Source organism: Mustelus asterias, chromosome 9, assembly GCF_964213995.1.
Source record: "Mustelus asterias chromosome 9, sMusAst1.hap1.1, whole genome shotgun sequence".
Taxonomy (NCBI): Eukaryota; Metazoa; Chordata; class Chondrichthyes; order Carcharhiniformes; family Triakidae; genus Mustelus; species Mustelus asterias.
Window position 1 is genome coordinate 22,741,893 of NC_135809.1, and position 16,626 is coordinate 22,758,518.

At 42.2% G+C, this 16,626-nt stretch overlaps 1 protein-coding gene across 2 annotated transcripts in view; it reads right to left on the reverse strand.

Moving 5' to 3' along the window:
* Nucleotides 1-506: 506 nt before the first annotated feature.
* Nucleotides 507-16,626, reverse strand: part of wif1 (wnt inhibitory factor 1) — a 34,296-nt gene continuing 18,176 nt past the window's right edge. Inside the window, exons 5-10 of one of the 2 annotated variants that reach the window (XM_078219804.1) lie at nucleotides 14,467-14,562; nucleotides 12,612-12,707; nucleotides 8,717-8,812; nucleotides 6,272-6,367; nucleotides 3,322-3,417; nucleotides 507-2,823 (exon numbers count right to left, since the gene is read on the reverse strand). In XM_078219804.1, the coding sequence (XP_078075930.1) occupies nucleotides 2,702-2,823; nucleotides 3,322-3,417; nucleotides 6,272-6,367; nucleotides 8,717-8,812; nucleotides 12,612-12,707; nucleotides 14,467-14,562 (602 nt within the window). In that variant the 3' untranslated portion in view covers nucleotides 507-2,701. The remainder of the gene's footprint in view (nucleotides 2,824-3,321; nucleotides 3,418-6,271; nucleotides 6,368-8,716; nucleotides 8,813-12,611; nucleotides 12,708-14,466; nucleotides 14,563-16,626) is intronic. The other variant, XM_078219805.1, reaches the window with a different exon arrangement.

The following is a 16,626-nucleotide window of genomic DNA, read 5'->3' on the forward strand; positions in this document are numbered from 1 at the left end:
AAAGATGGTTTTGAAAAAAATTTAAACTATCAAATAATGACATATTGTGTAATTTATTGAATCGTGTGTTTGAAAGCCTTCACTGAAAGCTATTTTGACACAGTGAAGAATAAGTGATGGAAAAGGACACTTGGAATAGGTCTCCACTGCCACTTCCCTAGTTTCTAAACTGTGCCTGTGCCAGCATTAGGATTCTAATCAGATGGAATAGGACATTCTCCCTTCCAACCTTATTTTCCTCAATGTGCATCTGTGGCATCCCAAAGAAGACAGGTATTCCGAGGATTATCTTATCCTGCTGCCAAATTTATCAGTGGTGTGAGAACTACCTCGACAATCAGGTGGGGAAAATTTCTTCAACATGGATTTGTACGCTCTTTTTGTTCAGTTCTTCTTTATACGCGCACATATTATACAACCTCTTGACACAGCCGTTGATTTTCAGCAAGTCAAATCTGGAATCACGCCACTTTTAAGTGGTTTGCAATACAGGGTCAGCAATTTTCAAAGATTGAAATCTGATAATTCTTTATTTTGTCCCACAAGATGGAGACCAGTAAGTACTGGAACATGCCTTGAATTTCCAAGGATGGTTAGGTATTCACATGAGACATGAATATTATTTGAAAGTAGTGTACAAGTAAACAAGTGTACAACATATAGTATATTTTTATTCACCCGTGCCAGATTCAGTGCTTGGAATATCATTAATTATTCACAGGTGAATTTCCCTCCAACTCATGTCCGGAACCCAGAGGGAAGAGGCTAGCAGCCTTAGGAAGTAGGTAGCACCAGCTTTCACCGCCCTCGAGGCTCTTATTCAGGGAGTGTGACCCCATTGGCGTCTCCTCTTACCCAGGAACAGCTCAAACAAGCTGGCTAGCCCCACGTACCTGGCCTGGGAGGCAGTTGCCCAAGAAATCAATGTGGCTGTCATCCATCACAAGTGCCGAAATGGATAAATGATCCCATCCGCTGCATGTATACACTCGCTGCTGGCTGCACCAGTCCTGTAGCACAGTGCTGTCCACATAGACACTAGTGTGTGGCACCTTGTATACCCCAGCCCCAGCATAGTATTGACCCGAATTGGTGGCACAGGAGCGTCCCCATGTCCAGCCACATGATGCTGTCCATGAAGACCAACTTGGCCTGGAGATGGAGGACAGGAACCGGTGTACAGCGCATCAGGAACAACGCAACACAATGCCAAGTAGGCTATGCATGTTGCACTCACTTCAAAGTCTGTACCGAACTGAGAACTATCTTGTGCATGCCACTCTTTATCAATCGGATGCAACTACTCACTGGCAGGACGCAAGATGGGAAGGCCTGACAGGATTCTGATGGCCAGCTGTTTTCATGAGCATTCATGAGATGGAAATGTATGCAAATGGCATACATTGCCACCTGCCAATCGGAAGACCAACCTGCCATTAACCTGCCACTGGGAGAACTGTAACGTTATTTTATTCCAGTGGGTTTCTGACTCTGCGGCTCCCGCCAGATTCTCTGCACCCGCCCCAACAAGCCTGTTACAGGAGAACTGAGAGAATTCCACCCACAGACTTATTGTGTAATTATACAGCAAGGGAATAAATTTATAGCAACCTGAACACTTCCAAATAACCGGCATCAGGTATTTAATAGTTATACTGCGCCCAAATTTTATGAGATTATGAAGTCTTTATTTTGTTCATATTTATACAGATGCATACAGCAGTTTCTTAATTTGTCTTGTATATTAAACATATTAAAAAGTTACGTCTTTTAGCATTTTGAAAAATGACAAAATGAAATGTGAACATAACATTTAGATTAATGTGGATTGCTAATATAATTAATTCAGAAAATCATAAAATATGACACTTCTACCAATGTAAGTTTTCCACCTCATCTAAAAAGCCGATTTGTGGCTGTGCTTAGGGGCTATTTGGACCGAAATGTCTAGCCTGCTGTCAGGTAGCAGCTGTATTTAAGAGTTTTCAGTGATATATTACACTCTACCTTCACTTACAAAGAATTCCGGGCAATTGTATTTGCACAGATTCGTGCCAGGAAGCAAAAAGCCTAGACAGTAGATTATGTTGTTTGCAGTGAAGTCTATATCAGACTACAGAATAATGTACCAAAACAGGTCTGCTTTCCAATGGAATGTTTGCATTACAGGCTAATATTGTTCTACAACTGACTATGGGTGGCTTTTTACTTCACCTCTAGGCAATATTCATGCTGATATCAAAGATATTCTGAAAACTTAATTTGTTTAATATGTATTTTCTGTGTACAAATGTATATATACATATTTAAAATACATAAACCGGCACCCCATTTTGGCCGCTGTGCCAGGTACCTTGGCTTCAGTAAGTAGTAGATGCTGTGTATAAATAATACTTCTTTGATGTTTATTGCTGCATCAAATGTAGCTATTCTCTAAAAGTTCATTAATTTAAATTCGTAAGTGTAAATATTAAAATATTTGAGCTAAAAATGTACAGTGATTCCGTTAAAATGCAAAAGAGGGAAATAATATTCCCATATAGTTAGAAAGCTTCTTGCTCCAACCTAAGTGTTGTTCTGGAGATATGGCAAAATAGAGGAGTGGTTTTTCCATTACAGATTTTTTTTTAAACTTAGTACTCAGTGGGTTTAGTGGAGTCGTAAACTGTACACACAGTAAAAAGGTTTCAGATGTTTTCCTTCACCAAATGTAATTAGATTCGGGCGGTACGTGACTCTCAATGTTCTCCTTAGGTAAAGGCGTATGCTGTCTGTGCTTGAAGCCTGCTGACCTCAGGGTGTTCAGTCGGCTTGCTCCATATCCTTAAAAAAAAAATCAACAGTAAGAGAGCTAAAAACAACCAACTGATGCGTCTCCAGCATCTGTGCAATTCGTGTGATTTTGGATTAGCTGCAAAGCAGACCCGGTGACAGAATACGCTTCCAGTGGACAGCAGGAATATGTCAACAAAGCTACGCTAAACCGATAGGATTTCAAAGATATGTTCTGCATTCAATTTACAGTCTCAATTAGCTACAGTAACTAGCTATACTTTCCGTTTAATGATTACTCGATGTTCTACTGAAGTTTGGCTTGCAAGAGAAACCAAATCCAGCATTAAAGCATTAAATTTATTCCGGAGGTGATTTATTGGTTAGATTCTATTAAATGGGACAAAGAACCACGGTAATTAGTTGAAAGGTATCAAATTACCTGGGATTTAATACATTCTTAAGATCAAATATGTTGTCCACATTATTTGGCAAAAGAGGCTGTGAAATAGGTCAGGGTTTCAGCAATACCCCTCTGTTCCCACTTACTCTTGTTACAGTGTCTTCCATGCCAGCCCTCCCTGCATTCACATTTGTTGGGCTCAATACAGGATCCTTGTGGTCCACAGTCAGGTTCACAAACAGCTGCAAAAGTGCAAATTATGAAAGCTTAATTCGTCTTGATATTTTTTTCTGGGCTTAAGGATTTCGCACACACAATAAGCATAGTGAGTTTGTTGAAGTTGCAATTCATATAGATATATGGGCAGCACAGTGGTTAGCACTGCTGCCTCACAGCGCCAGGGACCCGGGTTCGATTCCCGGCTTAGGTGACTGTGCGGAGTTTGCATGTCCTCCCCATGTCTGCGTGGGTTTCCTCCGGGTGCTCCTGTTTCCTCGCACAGTCCAAAAGATGTGCTGGTTGGGTGCATTGACAATGCTAAATTCTCCCTCAGTGTACCCGAACAGGTGCCGGAGTTTGGCGACTAGGGAATTTTCACAGTAACTTCATTGCAATGTTAATGTCAGCCTACTTGTGACACTAATAAACGTTTTTAAAAATACCTTTCGTTTCCCCAAATGGGTATGATAATTTATTAAATATGCATTTGTCTTCACCTAACTTTGTTTATGCCAAGTTTACATTTTAGACCGTGGCTAAAACGTCAACGTCACATCATTTACAACAAAAGTACTTTCACTTTTTGAAATAAAACCAATGACAATTGGCCTGAAAATTTATTTAGCCAAAGTCCCTCCTGTGCAGCAATCATGAATTCCCATGAATCTAATACTTTTAAAAATTATTTTCCATAATTTTTCCTCTTTCCCACTTGAAAGGGTTCCCTACGTGATTTTTCTTCATATCATTTGACATAATTTGCTTTCAACAGCATTCCTTTGACGTCAGCTGCAATCAGTTGCCATCATTTGACATCAATTGTTCTCAAATGCAATCATTTTGTCAACATCTGCCATCACTTGTACTCAGAAGCAATCATCTGGATGTCATTCTATTTCATTTTCAGTCAGAACTGACTATTTGGCAATCATTTTCACTCAAAAACATCCTTGGGATGTCAAATATTAGTTATCAACTGACATTATCATCAATTTGCCATCCTGCAGCGATCACTACAAAATGTGACTCTATGAACTAAACTAAAATTTTCCTAAGTCCCAGCTGATTATATATGCAGTGTACAGGGTCAAACACACACACAACCCCACCCAACCTCTCTCACCCCCTTCCTTCCACCACGTCCCTTATTCCCCTCCCGCAAACACCTCTTATTCCCCTCTTCCTCCTCCCAATTTATTTTCCCCTTCCTTTCTTCCCAATTCTCTCTCCCGCTTCCCCTCTCATCCCCCCACTTGTCTCTTACCCCCTCCTCTCTTTCCCCCGCCCATATCTTCCCACTCCACTTCTTTCCCCTCACCTTTTCTCTCTGCCCCTCCCTTCATTCCCATCCTCTCCTTTTCTACACCCTCCCCTCTTTTCCCCAGCCTTCCTTCCCATGCAGCATCCCCTAACCCATCCCCACTTACCCCTCCCCCTACAGCCTCCTCCAACTCCAGTCTCCATCTCCACACCCCTCCTCTCCCTTTTCCTCCTCCTTCCATTCCCCATCCCCTCCTTTAATTCGCCCATTCCCCTTCCACCCCTCCTCTTTCCCCTTCTCTTCTCCCTGTACCCTCCCCTCCTTCCCTTCCTTTCTTCCTCTCCACCCTCACAAATGCCACTCTACTCCTTCCTCCCCACACTCATCCCCGCTCCCCTCCTTCCACCTCACCCCTCCCCCACTCCCATCCTTCTCCCTCTCCTTCACCTCCCCAGTCGCCTCCTTTCCCCCACCTCCACCCCCCCCTCACCCTTCCTCTCCCTACCCCTTCCTCCCACTCCACCCCTACCTGGAGATCTCTGTTCACAGAAATGGCATTTTCCAGCCAGTCCTGGTGCAGAATTGAAGTTGACATGGGGGCCGTGATTGGGGGAGTGGGGTGTCATCGGAAAGTACCGGAGATTGACGGGAGAATTAAGGTAGAGTTTGGAGGCTTGAGAGAGGGAGGAAATTTTGGAGGCTGGAGGGAGAGAGTTGATATCGGGGGAGGAGACACTGTTTCAACCCTGACATTGGGAAGAGTTTAGACCTTGAGGCCTGGGGGTTTGGGTGGAAAGTGCAAGCATGGGTTTCCTCCAGGTGCTCCGGTTTCCTCCCACCGTCCAAAATTGTGCGAGTTAGGTTGATTGGCCATGCTAAATTGCCCCTTAGTGTCAGGGAGATTAGCAGGGTAAATAGTGGGATTATAGGGATAGGACCTGGGTGGGATTGTTGTTGTTGGAGGCTAATGGGCCGAATGGCCTCCTTCTGCACTATAGAGATTCTATGATTCTATGACTAGAGATGGGTAATAAATGCTGGCCAGCCAGCACCACCTGTGTCCCACGAATGAATAAAAACAAAAGTTCACCTCTGAAGTCAAAGGAGTGCTGATCTCAATCTCCAGGGTCACTGTGTAATTCTCAGTCACTAAAGCACAACATGTAACAAACCCCAATGTACGACACACAGCACAATTATTGGAGAATCAAAGGATAAAATAACCAACCAGGGAAATTGAAATTTAGTTTTGATTTTACAAGTTGCTGCATACTCGGGAGTATGTGGAATGAGCTGCCCGAGAAAGTGGTTGAGTCAGGTACAATAGCAACGTTTAAAAAGCACCTGGATAAGTACATGGATGGGAAAGGATTAGAGGAATATGGGCCAATGTGGGCAATTGGGATTAGCTGGGAGGGCACCATGGTCGGCATGGACAGGTTGGGCCGAAGGGCCCGTTTCCGTGCTGCATTGCTCTATGACTAGTGTCTTTCTTTCCTTCATCTTCCTTACACGATTCTTTCAATAATAGTTAAAGAAAATAAAAAAAACATTGGCTATGTTGTACTGAGAAGTTTGAAAAAGGAAAGGCATGTTTAAAATTGCAAGATACTTACGCTTAGAACACAAGTCGCCCTGGTAACCTTTAACGCATTTGCATTTGTTTCTCCCGGTACATTTCCCTCCATTTCTGCATGGCTGCCGACATTTACCTGTGCAATGGGATGAACAGGTTTCTGCTGTGAGGTTCATATTTCTAACCATCTAACATATTTCAGTTACTCCAAGAATACATAAGAAAGAATTAACTCAGCTATTGAAAAATAGTTCAATACACGGGATGCAATATTTAAAAAAAATAGGATTTGACATTTGTTATACCCAAGTGACCTAGGACCAAGCAGCTAAAAGTCAGGATATATCTTTTGTTTGTAGTGCTTATTCCAGGCAACACAGTGGCTAGCATTGCTGCCTCACAGCGCCAGGGTTCGATTCCAGCCTCAGGTGACTGTCAGTGTGGAGTTTGCATGTTCACCCCATGTCTGCGTGGGTTTCGTCCCACACTCCAAAGATGTACGGGTTAGATGCATTGGCTAAGTTAAATTGCCCCTTAGTGTCAGGGACATTAGCAGGCTAAATACATGGGGTTACGGGGATAAGGCCTGGGTGGGATTGTCGTTGGTGCAGGCTTGATGGGCCGAAGGACCTTCTTCTGCCCTGTAGGGATTCCATAATTCCCTGAGTATGTTATGCTTGCTTTATTGTGCGATATATTTAGAATTAATTTGTAATATATTTTAGAGGTTACTGCACCTTTAACATGTACAAATATACAATGATACAAGGCACTTCAACAGACTGAACATCAAACACAATATGGGAGATTGGCTAGAAAAGTATATCGAGAGGGTACCTTTGCAGGCGTGAGGGATATAGCAAGGCTTAGGGGATTTCCAAAATCATAATCATGAAGGGGAGTGAGAGAACACAATATAGTCCAGACTAAAAGGACAGCATAAGATGATGTTTCTGCTAGGAGCTTATTGAGGTCAGGTACAGCAAGGTCATAAAATGAATTTGCAAACAAAAAGTAAAACTTTTGAAATCAACATGCTAGAATAAGGATGCCACTGAGCTTTGCAGTGTTAAGCGAGTGAGCCAGGTACAGCTTATGATGTGGCTAGCATAGGAACAAAAGTAGACCATTAAGCTCCTGAAGCCTATTCCACTGGCAGTGTAATAACATCGTGACTGATCTGTATTGCATTAAGTTCATTTAAATGATTTAATGCTTGCATGCACGTGGTAGACACTTTCTTTAATAATTAATGCAAATGTTAGAATTATGAGGTTTATAAGATTATCTTTTGGGATATTGTCGATAAATTTAGTGGAAAATGAAGGGGGTCATGTGACCTTTGCTGAATGAAGTCTGCTGACAACAAACCTGGGTGGTTTGATGGTTCGAGATTAAAGAGGTCTCAGATTGTTTTCCTGGGAAGAAGGTGCAAGCTACTTAACACTCGGAGACAACGCAGCAGCTTGTGCACTAACAGTGGATAGACTGTGAGTCTCCAAAGTCCCATTAAAGTATTGAGAATGTCAAGTAGTAAATAGTTGTGCTTTAAACTGTCCATTTTGTTCCAAGATGAAAGAGTTTTGGCTCTAAGGATAAGTAATCAGCATCTCTACCCAGATACAAGGCCTGTATGATTCATGTTGCCATGGAAATAGGCTCCCAGAGGGGAAGGATGTCGAAGATTTCTTTGAAAACTCACAGACAGTAGTCTGCCAGGGTAAGTGCAAGAGCATCTAGAGGGTGAAAATCTCTACAGTTCACTGCATCACAATGTGGTTGGAAGTTCACACTTGGATTGAAGGGACCAAATTTTGTGGGGAGTTAAAAGGAGGCTAGAAAATTTGCCTAGCTTTAGCTAAGGGAGAAATCTGTAGAAGACTCACACTGTGAAAAACAACTCTGGAGTTAAAACCTTTTCTGGGAAAGGAAAAAAATGGACACTTAGGAGCTAAGATCTAGGGGCTAGTTCTGGAAGATTTCAATCTTAAAGAATAGTGTAATGTGTAGTCATGAAATATGTTTTTCACAGTTGGAAGGGAGGGTATTCCATTCTGTTTGCCTACAAACAAAATATTTACTAAATAGTGCTTTTAGTCTTTTGTTACAGTAAACATCTTATAATATGAAATCTTGTTGTCATTCTTTCAGCTATTAACTGAGAGTTCAAATTTGTTCTTAAAAGTTAATAGACTCTCTGGAGAATGTAACATCAAGATTTAATTACTTTGACTTTTTAAAAAATGTAGTTAGTCGAGTGAGCAACAACAAATGACCAGCATGGGAAACCTTTTGATCAGTTTAATTATTTGTCAGTTGTGTTCACAAAGCAACTACTAACTGCAAACAACAGCAAAGAGTTGAAGCAAATAATTTGTAAATAATTTGCTATCAGAAAGCAACCATTTTTGACAAACACTTCTGGCAAATACAAAACAACTAAACAAACCACTGGTATATGTAAATGTACAAAGTTGATACTGACTGATTTCACACTGATCCCCTTCATAGCCTGGTGGGCAAATGCATTTGTCAGGATGAAAGCAGGTTCCACCATTGTAACAGGTTGTGGTGCAGTTTGCTGAAATAAAATTTAATTTCAAAATAAGGTGCTCGGTATAACGCTTAATAACAGATAGTGTAGCACAAAAAGTACTGCCCACAAAATAACTTGAATGTTCTGTGATCAGGAAGAGAACATAGGATGAGAGAGAGAAGCAGGGGTAGATCATTCAGCCCACTGAGCATGCTCCACCATTCAACAAGATCATGGCTGAACTTACTGTGGCCTTAGTTTCATTTTCTTGCCCGACACCCTTGAATCCCAAGCAGGTCAAAACATCTCAGCCTTAAATATATTCAATCCTTCAATAATCTCTGCGGAAGAGAAGTCCAAAGACTAATTACTCTCCGAGAGAAGAAATTCCTCGTCATTTCGGTCTTGAATGGTATATCCCTTATGTTTAAGGTACACGCACAGTGCGGTGAGGAATGAATTTCCAGGACTTTGAACCAGTGATGATGAAGGAATGGTGAGACATTTCCAAGACAGGATAATGTACTTCTTTTGCAACTTGCACTGAGGAGTGCAACTAACATTATTTGCTATGTACTTTAAAACTGCAGCTAAATCTGTTGCGTCCGATCCTGCAGACTTTGTGATAAGTACTCATACAAATAATCGCACTGGCTTTGCTATATTTAATGATAAACTAGCCTTCGATAGCTAAATGTAGGACTGTAAGCAGAATGGTTGGAGATGGCCGGATGTGATGGGGCCTTGCTTGGGTTCCCTCTGTACCATGGCTTCTTGGCGATGACACAATGGAGGTGCAGCGGCTTCGCTAAAGTTTGTTGAATGCCTGAAAGCTATTGAAATGTTGCATGCCCTGTTATATCCTTCTATTCCATGGTTTAATCTAGATGAATCGTTCATGTTGCTCGACAATCCTGTCAAGGCTTCAACGGCGGCACGGTGGCAGAGGCTGCCTCACAGCGCCAGGGACCCGGGTTCAATTCCAGCCTTGGGTGATTGTGTGAAGTTTGCATGTTCTCCCTGTGCCTGCGTGGGTTTCCTCTGGGTGCTCCGGTTTCCTCCCACACTCCAAAGATGTGCAGGTTAGGTGGATTGGCCATGCTAAGTTGCACCTTAGTGTCCCAAGATGTGCAGGTTAGGAGAATTAGCAGGGTAAATGCATAGGGTTACAGGGATCAGGTCTGGGTAGGATGCTCTATCAGAGCGTCGGTGCAGACTCGATGGGCCAAATGGCCTTCTTCTGCACCATAGTGATTCTATGATTCTTTTCTAAACTCTGTGGATGGCAATGATATCCTGCAGTTCATCATTAATTCTGAACTGCTCCGCTGGTTGTGGTTCTCCTTTTTTTGAACTTGACCTCCTGAATGCAAAGGGCAATCTAACTCTGAAAAAGTTAGACAGTCAAAACTCCACGAGCAACACAAAACCATTGTAAGGGGAGAAAGTAAATCACAGAGCAGGGACCAACCCACAGTTCACCAATTAAGCAACAAAGGGCCAGGGAAGGCAATACCTGAACTGGCCAGTAGAGCGACCATACCAATGCTGTCGAACAAAGCGAGATCAGGCGAGGTCAATGTCCTTCAAGTTCAGTTTCCAATGTAACAGGCTTGGACACAATGGCAAATTGTGAAAGGCAAAAGTACATAGAAGGCCCAAAGATTATCCACGAGGTTGAGACTGTAAACCCAGAAGAGACACAGCCATGCTTCATGGGCGAGGTCAAAGATCTTGGTTTCTCAATTTGGAATGTAGACCTTTCTGTCAATAGCCATTTAACAATTTTTTAATTAGATAGAGGAGCCACCGTAACAGTCCTGTCAGACGAAGAACCGGGCTAAAAGACCTTTGGTTTCGAACACGGACACATCTTTTTATGAGCCTGGAGGAAACCAGGTTCGAGTCATTGATATGATCTTGGAACCACTAAGGGATGCCGGCAAACTGATCTTCCAGTTGATGTATGTCATCCATAACCAGTCTTTCTTCCTCCTGAGCAGGGATGCATGTATAGCCTTGCATCTCTTCAAAATGGCAGGTGATATCAAGATAACTAGTGTCGTTAACCATGGCAGTTGACCAAACAGAACTGTATGTTCCCAAGTACTCAAACAAACTAACGTGTCCAGACTGAAACTTCAGCCGTGAACTGTCTTCTCTCTTTGCGGAGCAGCTTTGTCTATTCTTGTTAGAGGTGTCAGAAAACTTTCAATGATCAAACCAGCCAGCGACCCAGGAAGGAGCCAAGATGACTCAAGTGAAGGATACATACAAAAGATCAGAAGTCCGATGAGGATTATTCGCTGGATCCAATGGCAGCACAACAGGTTAACACTGAAACCATCGAGAATACACTGCAACTCCCCATCTGCAGACTTTCTGGAACCAGATAGCAGCAGTCAGTGATCGTGCGTGTATCACTGAACCTCAAAAAGCAAAAGGAGGACAAGAAGATGAGCACAGTGTTTGTCCATCCTGCAAGAAACGAGTTAGAATAGCAGCCACCAATCAATGGAACAGCTGAACTGACCAAGTGTGGGTCAATATGCAGGAATAGAAGAAAAGAATAAATAGGTATTTCGATGCCAGCTTAACCTCCAAACAACCAGAAAGAACCAGTGGTCACAGAGCCTACCAGGCCTCCCAACAGTAATGCAAATAGTTTTGGTGGGGATACAAGGCCTCTTGAGTGCATTAACTTTAAAATTAAAGCTCATGAATAGGGGAAATGGGGTAGTGATAGTGTAGTAATAATGACAACATTAATGCATGATAGCAATAACAATATAATTCATCACTTAAAATATACATTGCATACAGACTTGTTTGGGGGGGGGGGGGGAGGTTTAGAATAAGGGTCTGGCAAATATAGGGTTAACATGGGACTAAGTACCGTATTGCCAATATAGTGGCGCAAGAGAACATATAACCCACACCTAGGGGTCAGCATAGTGTTGGACAGAACCAAGCATGGAGATAGCTCCTAGCTTGGACTCTTTATTGTATATTTCTACATAGTTCTAGTAGTTAGTTAGCCTATGTATAGCTACGAAGACGCCTTCAAACCCACTGAGATGTAACCAACAATAACTTGGCACCTGATTAGCAGTATCACTCAAAACTACTGTGAAGAAATGACTAATTTCACACTGATACTGCAAGTCACGTTATTGAGATTGGGTTTACGGGCTTTATTGAGTGGAGGAAGATTTTTTGCTGTATTTGTAGCGCACCGAGCATCCCACACTGCCCCATCTGTATGGGATAAAGCTACAATCTGAATAATACAATCGTGAAACATGATCAGCATTACATTTTCCTTTTAACAAGTTCCAAAGGGAGTGGAGCAACAACTTGGCTTCTCCAGTACGCTGATATTTTAATGCCAACTTTCCTTCCTGATTCCAGTCCAGCTACTGACTTTAAATCTCCTCTCCCTGTATCTATTCTACAGGGGCCGTTGCCAATTTTAAATCAGTAACAGGAGTCTGGACTGAAGTGGGAAGGAAGGAGTGAGAAGAAAGTCATTATTTAAATGTCACAGTTATGGAAGAGCTGAATTATAGCTGACAATAATCGGTTGATAGAACATTTTTGAACTTATGCATACCTACAATGGACAAAAAAAAACACTTGTTATCTTGTAATTGTTAACCAGATTTCGTTGTGAGGGTGGTGCATTTCTAAGTGTCCTTAATGTTATAGCTCACCTGATTGTGTTCATTGATCCCATGGCCTGAAGTATTCCACTTCCACAGACATCTCTCACATTGATCAACACAAACATTCAACAACTATATCTGAATGAAATAAAGGAAACACAGCCATGTTCTTCTTTTACCTTTATCACAGTTAATACCAAAGTATCCTGGAGGGCAGATACACAATCCAGGACTGACGCAGAGTCCGCCATTTAGACATCTGGGGGCACACAGAGCTAACAAAATGAAACAAGAGAGAAATTTGAATGAATTTTTAGAAATGCACTGATTCTCAGAGTAGCTTGTCCTAGAAATGTTTTACTAATTGGCAGTTCATCGCAAAGAATCCAGTTGAAAAGACGGATGCGCTTTTCCTTCATTATTTATTCCATCTCTGTTTGCTTCCCCCAACCCAACCAAGACAGCAGACAACGTCGCCCCAAGACACTTCAATGAGGCGAGGGAAGTGGGCTGGAGTGGTCTAACATGCAACGGTAAATTTACTCTGGGTAATGGCCCCCCAATAAACAAAAACTGCTAACAGTCCTAACTTGGCTGACTCCAGATACCCTGGTCGAATGAACAGGCTTAATCCTAATATAATTATTGGGCTTGCTGGCTTACGCATTTTCAGGACCAGTTTGTACATTTCATCTTAGGTTGGCATCTTAAAAGTAAAATTTGAAGGGACTGATGTATCCCGGATGTGAAAGTCAGAAACGGGGTGGGGTGTGCGGGTCTCAGAAGGTCAGACACCTCCCTCTTTAACATTACTGCAGGGTTTTGAGTGCCTTTCCTGCATGGTGAAGTCTGGTGAGACAGCTGGAGATGGAACATATTTAATGTAGATGAGGTGGTGTTCCCAGCCTCCCATATTATTCTCTGGTGAGCTTGCTGGCTGGACATCACAGGATAGGAGCTCCTGAAGAGCATGTACAGTCCCTCAAAAGCAGTGGTAGTCTTGAGGTCTGTTACTGTATCTCATTTTCCAGCCCTTCCCACCAGCATTAGGTCCCGTGAGGGAGCCAGCCTGTGGAAATAGTAGAAAATTTCATCAATCCTGGGGCTAAACAGCCACAGCACACTTCAGAAACACTGCAGCTGAAGAATGCTCAGGGTAGGGAGTGAAAATTCAAATGTCTAGATTACATCAGATAATTAAAAAATATTAAATGCTTTTTTGTTGACTTCACTGGGCTAAACTTAAAAACACCACAAATCAGATGAAGATGAACAGGCCAGCTGGGCATCTTTTTTCCAAGATTATGATAATTAATAAAAAGATTGACAAAAATATTTCACACTTAATGCAAAATATGAACTTATATAGCATTTAATTTTTGCACCTTTTAGAATTTTTAGCAGATGTGGACAACGAAGGCAACAATATGCCAAAGCATGTACCTGTGGTAAAGTGTACAAATCTGTGATGATTGCTTTGAGCTGATACATTTGGTCAGGTTCTTTAAGCCAGCAAAACAGGCATAATCAGAAGCCATCACTTTTCATTTCAAGTAATAAGGCTGTGCATCTTGATATAGGGCAGAGGTGAACTTTAAATGTTTTATATTTCTAACATAACACACAATTTCAATCCACTATTTTAGCTTACAGAGTAACTCAAATAACTCATTTAATTTATTTATTCGTTCCGAAATTCATTCTCGTGCTCCTTTCATCTTCACTCTTCTGTAGGTTTTCTGCACCACGTCGCTGCCAAGAGGCCAGACAAATACAGCCTTGTGACTGGCTGCTAGAAGGTGTGCGAGAGCCGCCAGGTGATTTGCCTGCCAACTTTCCTTCCCTTCTCCAGCTAGCTTAAAGCAACAATTTGAGAGAAAAGGCACACTGTCTTGTTGAACAGAAAAGCAGTGGGTCAGTCACAGAACTGATTGATCTTTGACATGCGCGTAAAACTTTTGTCCATCCTGATTGCACTGGGTTTAAAAATTCACAGTTAAATGATAGTCTGTGTCCCTCTGTTTTCATTATTACCTTTCTCACAATGAGGTCCATAGAATCCATCAGGGCACTCACAGACCTGTCTCTCTGTACAGTAACCTCCGTTGCGACAACCTCCTGGGCATTTAGCTTTGCACATAAGAAATAATACCTGTGTAAATCTTCAGTAACAAATGCACGCATAATTGTGTTGCCTTATTTATGTGATTCATAAAGGATGGCATTTGTAACAATAAGCAGAAGTAGTTTGCTCTGTACCAATTATTGTAAGCACAGATTCAGTAAAGTTACTTTGTTCTTAAAATTTCAGCTAGTTAAGGTTCGTTCCTATACTTAGCAAATGATTCTGTAATTTGTGGTGTTGGGGGGGGGTTCAACCAATGTGTTTCCTGGCAATAAATATTGCTTTTTTCTGGTCAGTTTATCTTTTAAAAAAAGTACAGAGTGAGCAGATAGCAGGATGGAATCTTCCCCTTTATAATCTTGTACCACAAGGGTCAAACTGATTATCTAAAGAATAAGAAAATAGTAAAATATTGCAGATGCCGAGATCCAAAGCAAAACACAGAAGGCTGGAAAAACTCAGCAGATCTGGCAGCATCAATGGGGCAGAAAACAGAGTTCACATTTCGAGTCCACATGACCCATCTTCAGAACTAAAGAGAGGGGAAAACGTGATTATATTTCAGAGGCGGTGGAACAGCGATTAGTAGGAGCTGAGAGAGATTGCAACAAAGCTGTAGCAAAACTTAAGAACAAGTGACAGATGGCCCAGTAGGGGAGGGAGGGTTTTTGCATAGGAACAAAAAAATGTTTGTGATATAAATAAAAATGTAAGGATGGAGGAGAAAGGTCACAGTCTAAAGTTGCTGAACTCAATGTTGAATCCTGTGTGCTGTAGAATGCTGATGGTGGTAGTGGTGGTGGAGGGGGGGGGTGGATTGCTGAGGGGAAGATTTGTTTAGTGGTATGATGATGCTGGAGTTGGTGGAATCAATGGAGGATGCTGGGGTGGAAAGTGAAGACAAGGGGAACCCTATCATGGTTCTGCGAAGAAGGGGAAGGAGTGAGGGCAAAGATGCAAGAAATGGGTTGAACCCAGCTGAGTGCCCTGTCAACCACAGAAGTTGGGGGAGGAGGGGGATCTTCAGTTAAGGAAAAAGGCAGATGTCAGAAGCATCACTTTCAAAGATTGCATCATCACAACAGATATGATGGAGGCGGAGAAACTGGGAGAAGGGATGGAGTTCTTACGGGAGGCAGGATGCGAGGAGCTGTAGTTGAGATAGCTGTGAGAGTTGGTGGGCTTGCAAGTCTGTTCCTGCCCCACTGAACTCATTTCTTCCTATCTTCACTCCATTCTCTCTCCCTTTGACCATTCTCTTCCAAACTGCATTTGTGATTCCTCCGATGCTCTACATCATATCAACAGTTTCCAATTCCTTGGCCCTAACTGCCTCCTCTTCACTATGGATGTCCAATCCCTCTACACCTTCATCCCCCATCAAGAGGGCCTGAGGGCTCTTCACTTCTTCCTTGAGTAGAGGCCCGAACAATCCCCGTCCACACCATTCTCCTTTGCCTGACTGGCTGAACATGCTCTGTCACTCAACAATTTCTCCTTTAACTTGTCACACTTCCTTAAATAAAAAGTGTGACCGTGGGTACCGCATGGGCCCCAGTTATGCCCGTCTTTTGTGGGTTATGCGGAACGCTCCTGCACTACTCAGGCTCACTCGAACACTTTTTCCATTACATCGACGACTGTATTGGTGCTTCTTCATACTCTCATCTGGACCTGGAAAAGATTATCAACTTTGCTTCCAATTTCATCCCCTCCTTCACCTTCACATGGTCCATCTCCGACATTTCCCTTCACCGCCTTGACCACTCTGTCTCCATTTCCAGTGATACACTGACCACAAATGTTCATTACAAGCCCATCAACTCCCACAGCTACCTCGGCAAGGCACATCTTGGCTTCAAGCATTAGATCTCTATGGTGATTGCTTATTTTGTATTGCTGAGGTAATGCATTTGCTTTTCTCATGAATTCAAACTTCTAGCAAGATAATTTTATGAAGCACTAATCTGAATCAGAAAAGAACAAATTTGGTAGACTTACTATAAATAATGGAAACGTAAATATATTTGTATGACAAACGCAACATAGTGATTAAGAAAAGCATTATT